This window comes from Paralichthys olivaceus, chromosome 3 (assembly GCF_024713975.1).
Source record: "Paralichthys olivaceus isolate ysfri-2021 chromosome 3, ASM2471397v2, whole genome shotgun sequence".
NCBI classification, from domain to species: domain Eukaryota; kingdom Metazoa; phylum Chordata; class Actinopteri; order Pleuronectiformes; family Paralichthyidae; genus Paralichthys; species Paralichthys olivaceus.
Window position 1 is genome coordinate 10,852,329 of NC_091095.1, and position 17,768 is coordinate 10,870,096.

General features: G+C 39.4%; 1 protein-coding gene across 4 annotated transcripts in view; it reads right to left on the reverse strand.

Moving 5' to 3' along the window:
• The window catches only part of opa1 (OPA1 mitochondrial dynamin like GTPase), a 32,275-nt gene that overhangs the window by 14,023 nt on the left and 484 nt on the right, over positions 1-17,768 (reverse strand). The window contains exons 2-29 of one of the 4 annotated variants that reach the window (XM_020080933.2): positions 17,078-17,402; positions 16,744-16,840; positions 16,396-16,503; positions 15,461-15,511; positions 13,725-13,807; positions 11,951-12,106; positions 10,192-10,245; positions 9,698-9,802; positions 9,229-9,315; positions 8,854-8,967; positions 8,491-8,571; positions 8,308-8,382; positions 8,144-8,215; positions 7,939-8,038; positions 7,591-7,721; positions 7,302-7,374; positions 6,932-7,004; positions 6,731-6,846; positions 5,572-5,636; positions 5,313-5,389; positions 4,082-4,247; positions 3,664-3,816; positions 3,293-3,401; positions 3,020-3,099; positions 2,665-2,805; positions 2,446-2,562; positions 2,243-2,336; positions 1,403-1,513 (exon numbers count right to left, since the gene is read on the reverse strand). In XM_020080933.2, coding sequence (XP_019936492.2) covers positions 1,403-1,513; positions 2,243-2,336; positions 2,446-2,562; positions 2,665-2,805; positions 3,020-3,099; positions 3,293-3,401; positions 3,664-3,816; positions 4,082-4,247; positions 5,313-5,389; positions 5,572-5,636; positions 6,731-6,846; positions 6,932-7,004; positions 7,302-7,374; positions 7,591-7,721; positions 7,939-8,038; positions 8,144-8,215; positions 8,308-8,382; positions 8,491-8,571; positions 8,854-8,967; positions 9,229-9,315; positions 9,698-9,802; positions 10,192-10,245; positions 11,951-12,106; positions 13,725-13,807; positions 15,461-15,511; positions 16,396-16,503; positions 16,744-16,840; positions 17,078-17,402 — 3,014 coding nt within the window. The remainder of the gene's footprint in view (positions 1-1,402; positions 1,514-2,242; positions 2,337-2,445; positions 2,563-2,664; positions 2,806-3,019; positions 3,100-3,292; positions 3,402-3,663; positions 3,817-4,081; positions 4,248-5,312; positions 5,390-5,571; positions 5,637-6,730; positions 6,847-6,931; positions 7,005-7,301; positions 7,375-7,590; positions 7,722-7,938; positions 8,039-8,143; positions 8,216-8,307; positions 8,383-8,490; positions 8,572-8,853; positions 8,968-9,228; positions 9,316-9,697; positions 9,803-10,191; positions 10,246-11,950; positions 12,107-13,724; positions 13,808-15,460; positions 15,512-16,395; positions 16,504-16,743; positions 16,841-17,077; positions 17,403-17,768) is intronic. The other 3 variants (XM_020080935.2, XM_020080934.2, XM_020080936.2) reach the window with 3 other exon arrangements.

A 17,768-nucleotide genomic window follows, 5' to 3' on the forward strand; every position in this document is an offset into this window, starting at 1 on the left:
ATGGAGAGAGGTGTGTGTGTGTGTGTGTGTGTGTGTGTGTGTGTGTGTGTGTGTGTGTGTGTGTGTGATTTTGTGTGTGTGTGTGTGTGTGTGTGTGTGTTCATGTATTAGTGAACTCTCTTTTCCCCCAGGCTGGTGTCATAGAAAACCAGAGTTAACGGTGGAAGAGAAAAGCCCTGTTTTTGACAGTACCTGTATGTATTGGTATGAGCATGTGTAATGAAGCATGTACATTACACTAAATGTTTTTCTTTTTAAAAAACCTGAACACATCCTGTATCCTATTCTTATATGTATACATGTGTGAGCATGTGTGTTGAAACTGTCACACACACAAAAGGGATTGTATGCATGAGTAAGAGACTAAATAAATTACTCTTACAGGGTTAATGTTTGAGTGTGTGAGGCCCAAGAAACACCTGACACTTCGGTATATAAAAGCCAAAAGTATCTGGCAGCAGGAAGCAAAGAGAAGGATGATAATTTCTCAAGACCAGAAGGCAAAGCACAGCCAATCCAGTTCTGTCACTGCATAGCTGACTTGTTAATGCTTTTTGTAGCCACAGGGTAGTTACAGGACCGAAGTGTGGGATTTAGTGGCATCTAGTGTTTTGGTTGCAGACTGCACTCTACTAAATACCTCTTCCCTCACATAAACCTTTTCCAAATCCACAGGAGAATCTATGGTAGCCTTCACCCACTGTAAAAATGGGCTGCACAATCCGGGCAACTGCAGAAACACACTGGGTTTAGTCATGTCCTGGACTGCAATCACCACTGACATGACTAATACTCATAAACCAGAGTTTGTGTGCGTGTCGTGTATGTACACCAACCAAGGTTGTGTAAGTATAAACAAGAAAACTCGTCGTACTTTCCTTACTTTCTTATATAACAAATTTAGCATCCAAACATATTGAAAACATATATAATCTGCATTACTGTGTATCAAGTACATTCAGCTCTTATCATAAGTAGAACTGCCAAGACCAAGAGTGACAGGAAACAGTAGTGAAAAGACGCGGCACAACTGACATTCAAGCTATTCTAACCTGCTTGTCCTGAATCAGCTTTAAGCATTAACCAAATTAATCTTGCTGCATCAGACTGGTTAATAGATTCCTTAAACACCACTGCCACCTACTGACAACTTTAAGATTTGCTAAAAATGTATCTATTTCCATGTTACCTACTATAGGTTGAATCAAGTACACTTTACATTAATACATGAGAGCCCAAGTTTGAGTTATAGAGGCTCTAGGTTTAGCTGATAGACTTAAAATCACAAATGATCTCTACAAGATCCAATGACAAACTGAAAGAGTGACAATTTGTCTCTTTACCCATTTTAATTTTGGCTTTAAATGTAAGTGTCTGTTTTTGAAATCGTTGTGCATCTTACTGAGATCCTCGGCCAGCTGGACTCGGCGGCCAGTAATGAGCTGGGTCTTCCTCTCCATGTCTTCCCCGAAGTCATCCAGTACCTCCTTCACATTTTTCTCCAACCGGCGCACTGAGAGGACACACAAAGAATAACAATCAATATCCCAGCCATCAACAATACATTGGATATTTATCTCAGTGTTCTGACTGAATTATTTGATTAACACTTTACTCCATCATTATAATGGTGGAGAGAGGAATTGTCTATTCTCACAATGGGTGATTTTGAGCAGGTAGGACTGATTTCATTATTTCATTTTTATCGACCTGGATAACTGGTAAGATCTCCCTAACATCCGCTGGTGGCCACTAACTTCTGGTAGTTGGTAACCTAAATTGTGCAGAAGACTTTCGAACATGAAAGGGATATTCAACATCTTGTCCTATATCTAAATTAAAAATATTGCAAAGCTCAGACCATCAGTAAAGGTTGTCCCACTGCCTCAGTAATCTATATATGGGCCACTCTGTACTAAGCTTTATCAAATAACCTCGGTATTGAATCTTCTTCCTAAATTACTGAAGGTGCCACTGATGCAACTATTTACTCCACCAGAGCCAAGCTATATCTGAAAATATGAAGTATTCATTTGAGAGATAAACTGATAACATTTTAGAATGACAAAAACTACCAATAACAAACCACGAATCCAAAATGAGCGACAATTATTATTATATTTAAAGCAGAGGGTCTCATATTTAACCAAACAGTAATTGTCCTTAGTTTTTCCTTTTGTGTGCAAATAACAGAAATCTCCTTTTAGAACAACCATTCATCATAAATGTCCCTGATCCTTACCCTCAGTGTTGGTGAGCTGCTGTCGGAGAGTGTTGGCTGTGATGACGAGCATCCTCTGGATCCGCCAGAACAGAACAACATCATTGCACTCCAGCTAGAAAAACAAAAGTAAACAGCTCAATTTTTCATCCAATGACATTTGACACAGGTGAGAATAAAGTTGATAAGAAAGACAACTCAGGATGTCTTTTTTCTCTCCTTACCTCAGAGTCAACAAAGTGTCTCTGGTAGTAGTAAAAACCTCTCTTGCAGAGATTACAGTGAGACAAAGCCTTCTGCAAGAAGTGCCTGCGATAGAGCTGATGCCACGTGTCCTTGATCTGTCCAGGAAAATAAGTCATCATAACAGTGACATATTTGTCTTAATAAATGTACCAATCATGTTTTATTTAAAAGATCAGAGACAGGTATTATGTTCTCACCAGCACAGGGTCAACTTCGACCCCTCGTCCTTCGAGGTTCTTCCTCACTGTGGTGACCTCGTCATTGGCCAAGTATGCTGTGTGGTCTTCGTGCAGCTTCAACAAACGTTCCAGCTCATTTTTTGTTTCATTACGAATGTGCTAAAAAAAAGGTCAAAGAAGAGGAAGTGAGCGCTGTTGTTTAGAGAGAGGATTATTTATTGTAATGTGTGTAACAAAAGGTTCTGGGACTTTGACAGTTTAAAAATAGTGGTCTGCTCTATAACCAGAACTATACTTCAAGGGTCTTATAATTCTTCCATAAACAACAGCACTGCTATGTTGAGGAATGTGGGGAGACTCCACAATATCTGACCTGATCTGGTGAGCGATTCTTCCAGTTCAGCCACCTCTGCTTCCAGTCTGGACCCACCATGTCTCTGATTACTGAGTCAGCTACAAGGAGAGGACAAAGTAAAAAGATAATGAAAGACATTCAGTCTACCATCCATTGAAGAAGCTGAAGCTTTAAGTTTTTATCATAACATCATGGTTGCATCTTGAATTTCTATGGTCCAGAGCCTACAACAGTTGTCATAATGTGTATGTTTGTGATTTGTTTGTTTGTGAATGTTCGTGTCTAACGTACTGTCTTTGAGGCGTGACTGCAGAGTTTCTTCCATGAACTGGATCGCTGCATCCCACTGAGGCTTGTCTGTGATGGAACGATCTTCTAGGGCATTGTGCTGGATTACCCTCTGACAGATGTCAAGTGCAAAAATAAAATCACATTATCATTGAGATGTGCAACGTCATTTATTTTAAAGGAAAGGCATAATAAATCCAGAAGCAGATATGAAAGTTGTTAGCATGAATGCACCAATGTCAGCAAGACCACTTGCTGTATAATCTAGGGTACATGGTGACTAAATTGCCTTTAGGAAGAGTAGGCTATATAAACTTGTACAAATTCCCTCTGTATCCTTGTGCCTAGAGTAAGTGGATTTTCTGTGTGTTTACCAGGCTGTCCATGGCCCTCTCATTCCACTTGTGCCTTTTGATGCTCTCGTCCTTCACAGCCTCCTTCAGTTTGTCAAAAATGTCGTCCTGGTCTTTGCCTTTGTATTCAGCCATGAAGCGGGCAAACTCCTCCTGCAGGGTCTCCCAGGCAACCTGATGGGGAGAGAAGCGTTATGGGGAAAGAAAAGAATCATAAGGCCATTGCCTGATTGAATATTACTTATCTGTAAAAAAAAATGAAATTCTATATCATTAAAATACCACATCAAACAGTAATGACTCAGTTTTGATAGTAGCTGAAAAAAATAAATGCAAAAAAGAACTATCTCAGGCACAGATTCATATAAAATGATTTAATGTTATAATATTTTAGCAATCAGAATCATAATATGATACTAAGACAAACAGTTTGCTGTACCTCCAGAGCTTTGTGTGGAAGCTGTTTGTCAGTCCACTGCTTAAGCTTGATGTCTACTGTTGTATTAAAGGTACCAGAGTCCATTGTTTGGGCCGCAGGCAAATAGATGTTCTCAATTACATGGGTGGAAACACGTTCCCACAGTTTCTTCTGCAGGATGGCCTCCCTTCAGGGTTAAAAGATATTGCAATTTGTGATTTCCAAAGAAACAGGTTTTGTAAGTCACTTACAATTGGTTGTTCTAGTAAAATACTAAAGGGGATCCAGCCTTAACATAGACATGGTAACATTTTTTAAATATTTTGGTGATTCTTCATTTCACATCTTAGACGGATGTAACAAGCCAGAGTGCTCTGAACAAAGTTAAGCGTCCAGCTCAGTTCACTCAAATGACCCGGTGGGACTTGAAAACAATGAGTGAAGAGGAATCATCCTCCGCTCAGCTGCTTTCACTTGGATACTCAATGCTCCTGTGATTGCACATGACTGTAGGTCCTGATACAGCTTCAGTGTGACCCTGTTAGCAGCTAAAAGCATCCACACTCTCACTCCCCAAAGCAGCATGACAATGGAACAAAACCCTCCCCAAGTTCCCCTGAGACCAGAGCAGCGGTGCACCTCTCTCTTCTCATTTATCATAAACACGCTCATATTTCATTAGGCTGCGCTTTTGTTCAGGGTAGCACTCCTCACTGTCAATGGCCACTTTCTCCAATAGTGCTGGCTGGTTGCTGGCTAACAGGGCCACCCCTGTTCCTGTCCAAGGACGATTCATCACAGTATTGATCTGTGTGAACCGATGGCACACTCACTGGGGACAGCCACACCATGCATACATCTCTTTTATCAAGGTTTTCCTCGTTGGGGGGTGAGGTGTAAATATTTATTTACATGCAGGTTTAGTCAATCAGAGAAAGAACAGTCATTCGCTCGAAAAATAGCTTTTCACTTATGTCTGGTTGAATTTCTGCAGCAACTACAAATACATGATGTAATTACATTCAGGTTCAATTCTTATAAAGTTCAGTCCCCTAATGGTGACTTCTTGTTAAGACCACTTCTCTACATAGGGTGAATAAAATACTGAAATATTTTAAACCAATAATCTTTATTTACATTGTGTCAACTGACCTCTGACTCAAGAATGAAGCAGTGTCCATCAGTCAGTCCACAAAAATAAATCAGTCAGCAAATTTTGATAGATTTGCTATATAACTCATCATGAACTTACCAGTGTTGTGGGGTCACTTGACTCAAACTAATGACTTCATCCAGGATTTCATTTTTTGCCTTTTCAAACAGTTCATTCTGTAAAAAATACGGTACAATTAATATTATTTGCCTTCACAAAACTGTCCTATCTTATGTTTTAGGACGTCTGTTTAAGTATCTGTTTTTTTTTTAATATATCTTCGCTTGTGTTGAGCTTCAACTACAAAAAAACCGTTTGCACGTGTCATTGAAAAGAACTTTCTGGATGAGTCTCTCACCCTGTCCAGCTCTCTCAGTCGAGGGTAGTTGTTCTTCCATTCTGTCTCCAGGTTGAAACGGGACGCTGTACAAAGGAGGGACTATGACAATGAATATTTTATCTAAACACACTTTCAACATGTCTCATCTTCAACTTCACATTCAAAATCAGTCTCTGTTTAATCTGACATTAAACATTGTACAAGTGGTTCCACCATAAAGACTCATTTAGAAACTTAATCCGTCTCTTGAAATTTCAAAATAAATCTTCCCTCTTTGTCATTTGCCAGGTGTTTTTCCATCATGCCTGAATTAATCTCTTACCTGTTTCTATCACTTTTTCACCTTTTCACCTTTTCTCACACTTCATTGAACAATAATACTCTATAATCAACAGGCAGTGACTGTACAGGGACAGGGCCTGCTTTGTTTTTACTTGCTATGATATATGAAGCTTTTAGACGATTAATGGTGCCGATCCTTTATTAACAGGGGCTGAGGACTTTGCAAACTCACTCTCTTAACTGGTCCCCCAGGAGGGGAGGGGAGGGGATGGGGCCAATCACACATGCCTTATCACAAGTCAGAGTTTTAGTTCTCACATAGGCACACACAGACACACACAGACACACACCGAGCCTGCTGTCCCTTTCCACAGCTCCCTATCTGCAGTGGAGATTAGGCTAATTGCTGGTTTGTGGGGCCAGAGCAGCGCCAAGCAAGAACAATTGAGGCCGGCTGTGTGTTAGTTGATGGGGCTATGGATCAATACCCCACACAATGTGCCTATGGGATCTGTATTCTCAAGGTCGTAAATCTCCTGCACAGTTAGCAATGGGCTTGTAATTGTCTAGACTAATTGTAGTTGGAGTTGGACAGAGGACTGGAGGAGCACAGGAGTGTGGCAGGGTGGAGGAGGAAGAGCATCACCAAGAGGTGGTAGAATCAGGAAAAGTAGTACCTGTTCCCTGTGCAGTGTAATGGATGGAGGCAGGTACGACCACACATCACAGATAATGAATAACATCTCAAAATGTGATTTCACACTCTCAAGACATGCCTGGCACCATTCTGAGGTTTGGACATAAACATCCACTAATTGCTGAGAATAGCCATGTTGAAGAATCAGTTCACCCACTTTGTAACAAAGGTTAAAATATCCTGAAAGTGCAGTCTCACCTTTGAAGACATCAGCCTGCTGCTCTACAGACTCTCTAACCATCTTCCAGAAGCAGTCAGAAACAGCCAGACTCAGGTTCTTTGTGGTCACCTGGTGGGCCTTCAGCATGCCATCTCTGATCAAATCAATACATTAATTGTCAATTTAATATGAGTTGATGTGATTTAACCTTAAAGTTTGGTAAATCAAGTGTTACTTGCCTCAGTAGCCGGGAATTCTGGAAGAAGTCCTCCTCATAGTCTTTAATGGAGTCTATGCTTTCACCAGTGCTCCCTGCACAGAGTTTTACAGCAGCACGAGGGGTAAGTCGATGACAGTTCAGGTAATGTTGGATTTCATACAGAGTGATGATAATATTTGAATCTACGTGATTATGAGCGCTACATAATTCAGCTTGTACAGGTAAAAACTTCCACGCAAAAAATACCCTGTAGAAAACACAAGTTCTAGCTTCGTGGTTCTTGTCATAATCTAAATGAGTGAATTGGAATGAGATCATGATCCGAAATTCCTCATTAAATAATGTGACATTAAACGCACAACCAAAAATTACAAAGAAGTACATGTTACCTTTGCCTGTCACCACAGCAAAGTAGCCCAGGGCCTTCATGGGGAACAGTTTTCCTTCCACAATTTGCTGGATCTGAAATGATAAGTGAAAGAAAGGATTTCAGTTCTCTGGCTCATCCAGTCCGCACAACAAGATCCCTAAACATTGGCTCACTGAAGGAACCAGCTGGTTAAAATCTATGCACTGGATGCCCTCTGGTGGAGCAGCTGTATCATAGCTCTGGGCTGCCTTGTTGTATTGGCACTATAGGCCCAATGGTTGGGCAGGTGACCAGTTAAAACGTCTTACTCTGCTGGGACTGGCCAGGTTCTTCTCGGCCAAGTCCACTTTGGTCAGGACAAAGATGGTCCTTTTTCCTTGGGGGTCCATCTGGCTAACCAAGTCAGTTACAATGCTGCGCTCTGCATCCACACTGCCATCTAACAGAGAGAGAGCACATGTCGCAATAGATGAGACAATAGTATATAGATAAAAAAGTTTTTTAAAAAATGAGGATGGTAGAGTTTGAAAGAAATGAAAGCCTAGGAATTTGTATTTTGCTTGAGAAAACAAGGGTGAGGGTCTGAAAGTCAGTCCTCTGACACCTCAGAACCCTGCCGACTTATTATGATCGGGAATTGCATGTTTATGACTCACCCTGAATACAAAGGATGATTGCGTTGGGGTTCTGCATGTAGGCTTTGCTGATGCTGAAGATGGTTTCCTTAGTGTCTGATGCCATGCCAGCTGTCACCGTCTGAGAGAGAAAAAAGATTTTATATTATAGAAATAGAACTAAATAATATTCCTTTTAAGATTTATATGAAAAGCTGTAGTAATAATAAAAATCATATATACTCACACTGATGACGCCTGGTAAGTCAACAAGCACCATCCTCTGGATGCCAGGGCCCTTGACACTTAGCGATATTGTCTGACATGCAAAAAATAAACATGATTATTCTGTGAAACATTTCAGAAGTAAATCATTATGTTTTCCATCTGAATAAAAGTACTATGTCCAACCTCCGAGCTAACTGTCTGTCCCTCCTTCACACTCTTCCTCATCCTCAGTTCAATCTCACGCCTCAGAGCAGCGAGCTGCAAGAAGCAGGAAAAAAGATTGAGTTATTAAATTGTGTGAAAAGACAACAAAGTTAAAGCTGTAATTCATATTAAGTGGACAGAGTGACTGCTTTGGTGACTTACATCTTCCTCCTTAGTGAGGTCAAACTCTCGGCCACTGTCCTTGAACATGGCCACATGATGGGGGCCTTCGCTTAGTGTAACCTACAAAAAGAAGATGAACATTGTCAAAACATTCCATGTGTCACAAAATCAGCGTTTATTTGCATTTGAAAAATCTAAAATAACGTAATTCCTTTGTTGATGATAGTCAATATATAGTTTTAGATTCTATATAAGCAACATAGTCTTTCGTGACAACTAAAATTCAGACATGTAGAAATAGCAGGATTTCAAATAAACCACCTGTTGATAAATCTTTTTCTTTTCATTCCACATCCTGAAGGACATCATTACACAGACATCTGCCAGTCTGAGACCACTAACCTTGACAGGAGATCGTGTCATCATCTCTCCCGAGCCCCGGGGAAAGATCCTGGCCTGAGCGATCATCTCCAGCACACTGGTCTTCCCAGCACTCTGATCCCCAACCACAACCACCTGAAACACAAGAGAGAGAAAGTGGGTGACTGAGGACAGAGAACACAGATAAGACAAAATAGGTGGGAAGGATTATTGATCATGGTCCAAGTAATCTGGTGTGAGGATTCATCAAAAAAAGTAAAAACCAAATCTAAAATATCTTTTGATTAACAGTATGATTATTTGTCAAAAATTGTCGAACGAATAAAAAAAAATATAGCCCTTCTATGAAAACAGACCACTAAAGTGAATGAGGAACTAAATGTTACTGCTTCTTACTCTGGGTAGGTGGTCCTGTGTGTTGTAGTTGGCATCGTAGTCAGACAAGATATCCAGAACTTCAGAATACAGGTCAATAAGGGATTTCTACATGAGGGGACACAGAAATGAACATTAATGACACAGTATGCACCTATATTTGAAGGAATGTAATTGACACTTTTATCCATAGAGGATATGGGAATAACTAAACCAATATTAAAAGCAACAAATTACATTACATATCATTTAGCTGACGCTTTTATCGAAGGCGACTTCCAATAATTACGTTCAACCGCGAGGGTACAAACCCAGAACAGCGAGTCACAAAACAGTTGCTCAAAGCAGCATTAAAGAGACAGCACAACAATTCTCTGTGAAAATATCACTGTGTCCCCAGAATGATTATATTTAATGATGAAAGTCAGTATAAAGTCCAAGTCTTTAAAGTGAATGTGTTTATTGTTTGTGTTTGAGTGTAGAAACCCACCTTCACTTTCCTTTGGTGAATCCCCTTATCGTCTTTTTGCAGCACCACTTTCCTTAACTCTTTATTCTCCTTCTCCAGTCTCTCCAGCATACGCTGATATTTTAGCTATGAAATTAACAGAAGTGTCCCATCAATTATCAGCACGAATAACACTTTTACACTAAAATGTTTTTTACTGTAGAATTTTACAAAAGCCAAGATCTATTTATCTGCACTCGACTTGATTTTGCTATAAAAGCATTAATTGTAATTATTTCTCTATTAACAGTTTCTCACATATGTACAGAGCTCTTTTCTTGTATAAATCTGTTCCTTGTTGAAAGAAACATTATGTATAAATTGGAGCATATATATTCTCTAACTTTATTATTTTTAAGTATTAGTATTTAAGTATATAATGGCATTTTCAGGATTTGCTGTAATTTAATTTAACGTAAACTTTCTATTGCATCACATTGTGGATAATTTCAGTTTAAGTACACAATTTACTGTACCTGTGTACGCAGCATTTCTTCTTGAAGCTGGTCTAACTTTTCTTTGTCTGTTGACTAGAGGTTGAAGAATAAAAATTGGAAAAAAAGAACAGCAACAAACTGTTAATGATTAATTTCAGTTTTGAGAATAAGGGGTTTCCGTAACCCTCATCGCGCTACTTCACAAACATGAAATCCCAGCACCACCAGGGTTCATTACATGCACACTGTATTACAGAGAACCAGAGTTGAGAGTCAAGTTAATGCATTAACAGAACAAAATCAGATTTCAGGCAGACATTATTCATTCTGGGATTACTCAGCTTTGATCAACCAGCTCTGATTCACAGAACAAGCACAAATCACAACATAATAAGTGAAAAATACAAATAAATTTGATCCCATAATTATTTAGTTATTATTATTATACCTTGATTTTTCAAAACTTGGAAAACCTCATTTGATTATGTATATTTTTACACTTGCAACAGGTTTATGCAGGATGAGAGACAGGACAGAAAGCGTACATGGACAGATGGGACTAGCAGCAGGAGGAGGATTTAACAAACACACAGACAGACCAAACTACTTTAAGCAAAAGCAATTTCTCCATAACAGGTTTAGAAAGTGAGCAATAAACACCATATAGCAATATGTACCGACAGTGTGTTAAAAAAGTTGAATGTGTTTAATTAAAAGAGATGTGTGGTTATTACAAACTTCTTATACCTAAAGACTTCTCCCGTGCAGTTAAAACCGTAATTGAATTTATAATTAAAGTTGTCCATTTGTGGTAGTTTCAACAAGTGCAGCTCACACCATGCGATAAGTTGCCACTCCTCTCAATGCCGCATCTCCGTACATTGTACATGAATGGAGGGGGTACTGATGATTATTCATCCACTTGCACAAAGAGTGAGGCTGAGCTACTGCGCCACCTCTGGAGACAGGCTATGAAGGCCCATGCATGCCTTCTCCTCAGCCCTATGATAATGCAAAACTTAACACAGCCTGACAGACTATGGGGTGATACATGGAGACTACTGTTGAGAATATCAGGGGACAGACTAATGGGCTGTTTGCATTATAAATATAATTCAATCAGTCTAAAGGCTTATTTAAAATATTTAAAAACACTGACACCATGGCTGAAAGTTGAGGACTACACGCAAACACCAGCAAAATATAATGCAATCCAATGCTGCACAGCATTAGGATGCATTACTGTGTTTCTGTATTGTTTTGCAGCTGTTTATGTGTCCTCTGTCCCCTTCAGACTAGGAAGCTATGGTGAGCACTGCTAACAAAACAAATCGTCCATAAAAGAAAGAGTTTCATTTAATTAATTAAATTGAAATATTCTTCACAAATCACAAATTCACAAGTATAAATAGAGACTCACCACCAACTGAAAATCATGTGTTTTTACTGTTCTGTTGTTCTTTAAATGCTCTCCATGTAGCTGTGATGCTTCAATGTACTTCATGGTATGTCAGTACACTGTGACATCACTGTGAGGTTATAGGTGCACATCTCTGAGCATATCCAAACACACAAGTGATGCAAGATGTGGTCAGAGGTGCAGCAGACTGGAAACTACAAGGACCAGTAAAAACCTGAGTTCAGCCTGGTGTTAAGTTACTCGGATGATTTGTTAAAGCAGTTGCCAGTTGGTATAGATTTTTTTTCTTAGAATAAATATTCTATCCTACTCTGTCGCTGTGATCTTTTAGGAAACGTTTGTGGGAAAGGACGAGTCTAAGTGGGGTGGGACCTTCACCTTGCGCTTCTGTTGAGGGGGGCTGGGGTTCGGAGGCGGAGTGGGAGCGGGCTCTGGCGGTGGGGGGCGCGCACTATCGGCTTCAGCGGCCCGCCGGACCTCCTCCTCGTGCCGCTGGATCTGCTGCTGAATAAGAATGAGCTCGCCGAGCAGACCCTGCTGGGGTACGTCATAGTCAGAAAGAGGTAGGAGCAGCAAAAAACACAACAACCGGCCACTGGGCTGGTCGGCCTTACAGGCCAATGCTGCTTCTGAACACAGGAGACCTTGGTTCTGTTCATGCTGGAGAATCATGAATCAGTCAAGGCTCGAATTAAACAGAATCAATATCTTTGGCTTTGTTAATCTTGCCACCATCATCAGTTTGACCTAACAAAGTGAGTCTCTCTCAACCACTAGGGGGAGATGCCAAACTTTGCAAGACTGACGGCAGAAGAGGCAACTAATACCACAACCAGCACCTCTCGACAAGTGGCAACAAAAGTGACTCTGCTCCTTTTCCTCAAACTACCACATCAATGATTCAGATAACACTATAACTGATTTACATACTTATACTTAGCAGTTTATAATACATAGAGTAGCTGTAACGATGAAGTAATAACCAAGCTCACAGTGTTGTGTTGCAACACAATGTTCTGTGGTTCTGACTGTATCTAATCTGATTATGTTGAAGATGATGACGATGATCTAATAAGCAAAGCGTTGCGATATTGCTCTATCAGGACTGAAGCACAAAGCAGAATGTACAGCAGGTGAAATGTTTCGAGGTCCCCAACATGATTTTACTCCGCAATTTTATTCTATATTTTGCTTCTTTGTTTCAGGAAATACACATAACATACATGTTAAATGTATTTTGAGCTGAAATATCAACTTGTGTGATATTTGTTGTGTACTATGTTCATGTTGGAGACCATAATTGCAGACAAAAAGCGAGAAACGGGAAAGGAAGGCTATTATTTTTTCAATGCAGCTTCTCTTTGAATATTCAAAGTCAAACCTTTGTGTAATTTCTTTTTTTCAAAGCTTAACTCTGTGTAGTGATAGAAAACAATAGACCTTACAGTAACATACAAAAACATTTTACAAAGAGACACTGAAACTGGTCACTTTGGAAATAGACAAAACTAAAATGAACAAGGAGAGAGGAAGACATGAATAAAACAAATGCATACAAAGTGATATTCTGTAGGAGGAGGGATGGCCTCCATGACAGAATTCTGGGAAAAAAAGTTGAGGAGAATGACGGATAGTAAAGGCACTTGGAGCAATGACAAATATTAGAATGAATGCCACATAGTAAGCACATGGTAACCTGTGTCGGTGGTAAAGGCTTTTTCACTTAATACCACACTGTAAGCTGCCATGAAGCTAAAAAATACAGTTTCTTACCAGAAAATTGACTTGATGGCTAAAAAAGCTTATTTTGAAAACAGACTGACAGCCAATGTGAATCATTTCACACTCATACTGAATCAAAAGGCACCCAAACTTATTGAATATAGTCAAGTTCATATCATCAGGAACTTGTTTTAATTGTAAGTTTTAACAACTCCTGTAATGTGACATGATATGATGCATTAATCCCTGTTAAATACGATCATATATAAATCGTATACAACTTTTTAAATTCAATCTGGTACAGTTCTTGCTGCTGAAGTGAAAAGCAGCCACAATGTAGACAGCAGCAGAGAGAGGCCGAGCTGTGGTGGAGCTGTGGTGGAGCAGAAAGCAGAAAGCTGAGGAGTGTCAACAGGTTTTATTAACTTGCCTTCTTGTATTGCTTGTCACTGGGGTCTTGTGTGGCTGCAGAAGAAGAGTCTGTGGCTTTTAGAGGAGGATCACCTGAGGTTTCTACCAGAGGAGACATATACCACAAAACAAGGTTACAAATAAAATGCTTCATTGACTAATGAGTGCTACAAGTATCCACAAGCTTAGGGAGACAACACTCAATGACAAAATAAGACAGATACAAAAATAACAAATAGTTTAATGCTTGATTAGAAAAATAAAGACCAGCGTGATTAAAGTTCAAATGTTTGGAAAATATTGCACTGAATACATTTATAATTTGTGTATATAGGTAAATATACAGTAAAAAATATATATTATACAAGGCAAATTTAGGGCTTTCATTTTTGTGTAATTTCAGTTCAGTTGTGTTTCAGAGTTCTTATGATTCGTGAATTATCCATGTAACTTTATTTAAAATGACTTTAATATGTTTTTTTTAATAAATAGCAATAATGTTTACATCATACAAGCTGCAGCAAAAGTCAAGATTGTTAATTATAATTAGCTCCAGTAAAACAAATGGAGTTAGTCGAGTTCTTTGAAACATTAAAAAACTGCACAATAAAGATTTAGAAATCGGTTCTGTTAAGGTATAAGGTTGGATACTTATTCACTAATATTTGATTGATGGATTTTCATTCCCCCAGAAATGCCATTTAATTCTGCATGCACTAGCCTAGCCACATTAATGAGAAAGGTGTTTACAAAAGCATTATTCTGCAACATGCAGTAAATTGTCTAATGTAGGATCCATGCAAATAAGTAATCTGGGAAAAAAAAGTTTGAAAGCCAAAGGTGGAGAGATAATGGAAAGAACCACAGATGCTACGTTGTCGCTTTTCACAGCAGAGGTGTCTGTCCTGACAAGTCATTGCACAAATAACTTTAGATTAATTAGGTCTTTGCGTAAACTGTTGTACATGAATACATTTAGGGTTACATCACACCTATTAATTAAGAAATACATATTTATTGAACATTTGTAGAACTTTCAACGTAAATTGGTGTCTTAAGTAAAGTTCCTTTTGTGTGCATTTTCCAAACATCTGAGTGTCAGTAAATGAAAAAAGAAAGAAATCACCCCAAAGATTAGTGATGGGAGTCTAATTAAAGAAAGCAGCAGGTACAGGCCAGGGGAGAGAGGGATGAAGTCAAAGGAGGCAAAAATAAAACAGATGGGACAAAGTAAAGCCAAGGACAGTCAGGTTAAAGAAAGTCAAAAGGGAAGAGGAGACTAAAGGCGACACAGTGGATGTGCTTTTTGGAGCTTTCTAGACTATGAAGACAAAATTGAAAACATTGGCAGCTCCATTTGTGATTTGATGTGAACTAGAGAATAGTAAATATTCACTGATTCAAGTTAACGGATGTCAGCAATATGATAAAATCGTTATCTGCACAAATAATCAAACTCCTGTACATATTCAAGGACCTTTTCACCATCCTGACCACAGGTCACACATTTCACTAAATAAAGCACCTGAATTAACCGTGAGCACTGCTGTTGTTGACAGCAGCACTGGCCTACAACCTCGAAAACAATGTGGTAGAGAGTCCTCCTGCCTTTCAAACAAACCAATGACAAGCACTCCTCTGGACCGCAAGCAGGAACCCACAACCAAACCAATATCGTGGCAAGATGGTGGTCAAACAGCAGCAGAAAGTAAGGAGGGGGAGTGGGCAGCGCTACTGAGTGCAGGGTTTACACACCTAACAACAGATGCAGACCAGCTCCTTTGACTTCACTACCCAAACTCACACCTGTGAAGAATGTGGAGGGGAACAGGAGGGGAGGGGAGGAGGAGAAAGGCAGAACAACACAAGATAAAAAAATCATAAAAGACAGAAGCTGAGGGATGATGGTCAAAGCAGGGACACAGCTGAATGGTGTGTATTAAACCAAAGCAGCCAATATGCCAGAAATTTAAGTGAAGTAGCCACTTCATGAGAAGCTGTTAAAAGAGATAAGCACACCCTGAACTTGGCGTGATTCTCAGGAGCCCAAAATGTCATATTTTGTAATCAAACATCAGGTACATTTGAACTCAAAACTGAAAACGACTTGGTATATTAGAGAAATACTCTGGCAAAATTCGAAACCGATACAAATTGTTTGTAGTTAATGTCTTTTATATAAATGTATTGAAGTGAAACCGAAATGTTGAATTTGACGACTGTCTATCCAGGTTTGCAGCAGTAATACACATCCTATCTAGATTAAGGTTCTATAACTCAAGGATTTCTAGCTTTGCTTATAAAACAACTGATTCAAAACACATTTAACATTAACAAGGGCTCTTTGAAGAATCCTTTAGCAGGAACAAAAAAGCAGAAATTTACAACACAAAGCAGGTTACTTCCTTGTATTTCGAAATAACTGATTCTATGTTATCTTATTCTGCAGAGGTCACTTTGAGGTATGTGTAACTGCAAATACAATATTTTGAGTGTGAGTGCTGACCACTGAATTGTTAGATAAATAATAACATTATATAAAAGGAAAGATGTGGAAGATGAGGTTTGTTTCAGTATAATTCCTGTTATACTATTTTTAAATTCTGGACAATCTGATGTCTGCAAATGATGATTTGATTTTTGACATGACACAGTAAATTTGAGGATATGTCAAAGTTTTTTTCACTTACCAGACGTCAGGAGGCTTTTGAGGAAAGTGAAGTTCTCTCCTATCTTGTCTAGATCAGGTAGTAATTTGGCTATTTCTTCTATCTCCGGTAGAGCTTTGGCCAATTTATCTGTGGATACAAGAGATAACAGGTGAAGTGGAGATGACAAAAAGGTAGGGAGTCCTATCCCATGATAAGTAACTGAGCAGCCACATTTAAAGTAAAATCTAAGAACAATTCTCCCTGTTTGACTAGGTGAAACATGAAGGGATAATTTCCAGAAAGGTTATGGCCGCAAATTAATAAATCCAGATTTGAATTGTACATCTGCTTCTTAATGAATCAGGAGGCTAAAATAAAGAGGCTTACCAAGATCAATTTGTTCACTCAGTTCCCAGATAAAATCAGGAATGACCCAGTTGTATTCACTTAAATCAGGCAGCATGTCCTTCCATTCCTCATATGTCTGGAGGAGAAATGACAAACTCTTGTTATTTTCACACAAGCAGTGCAAGATATTAGTTCACTGAGAAATTGGTAATTGAAAATGCATGATGAGCGCTTGAAAGCGAACAAATGACAGGCAAGTGTAACATTTTAAAAAAGATATTAAAGATAGGGATAACAGAGAATTTAAAACAACTTTATGAATCAAAACTGTGTTGAAAAACAAGTTACAAACATTCAGTGGCTTAATTCTAACCTTTTTAGCTGTGTACCCCCCTCCCACTGCTGTGCCCAGCAGAATGTATCGTAGCTTCAGCAGCCGAGCAGCCAGGCGGACCATCCAGAAGTTGCGCTGCTGCTGGTAGCCACGGCCCCCTGACCCACGGGGAGGCTTGGGCGGTCGCATTGGCAACCGTGACATGGAGGTGAAATAGCGTGCTGCCATACGATGGGGAGGTCGCTGAGGGTTGGCGTTTCCCGAGAAACGGTGGTGGATGGCACGGGACAGAGGGTGCAGCTTCTGCAGTGGTACTGGAAATCTCACCCCCATGCTGGTGGAGACCAGGCTCCTGCAGGCCGTGCTGGAAGGATGGAGAAATTAGAAGAAAAAATTACACAAGCTCACAATCTCAGAGGGAGCTTCTAGTCCCTCCTAGTCTTTCCCTAATGATTCAAGTAAAGTTATATAAACACTGATTTTAGTCACAGGAGAATCGTGCAGTTAGGTCAGTGATCTTCTTATCATAACGTAGCATAACAAGGAGATTCAAGCAAGTAGAAGACATATGGCTTATTTGAAGCTAATGTTAGCATTACTTACGTCACGATCCCATTAATAAATACATCTAAACTCTATGTTCTATTACTAACGTATATTTAGGAACTCGTTATTCTTGCTAGTGTGTAAAAGGCTTTTCAAGTCAGCTCACAACAGCCTGTCAAACAAA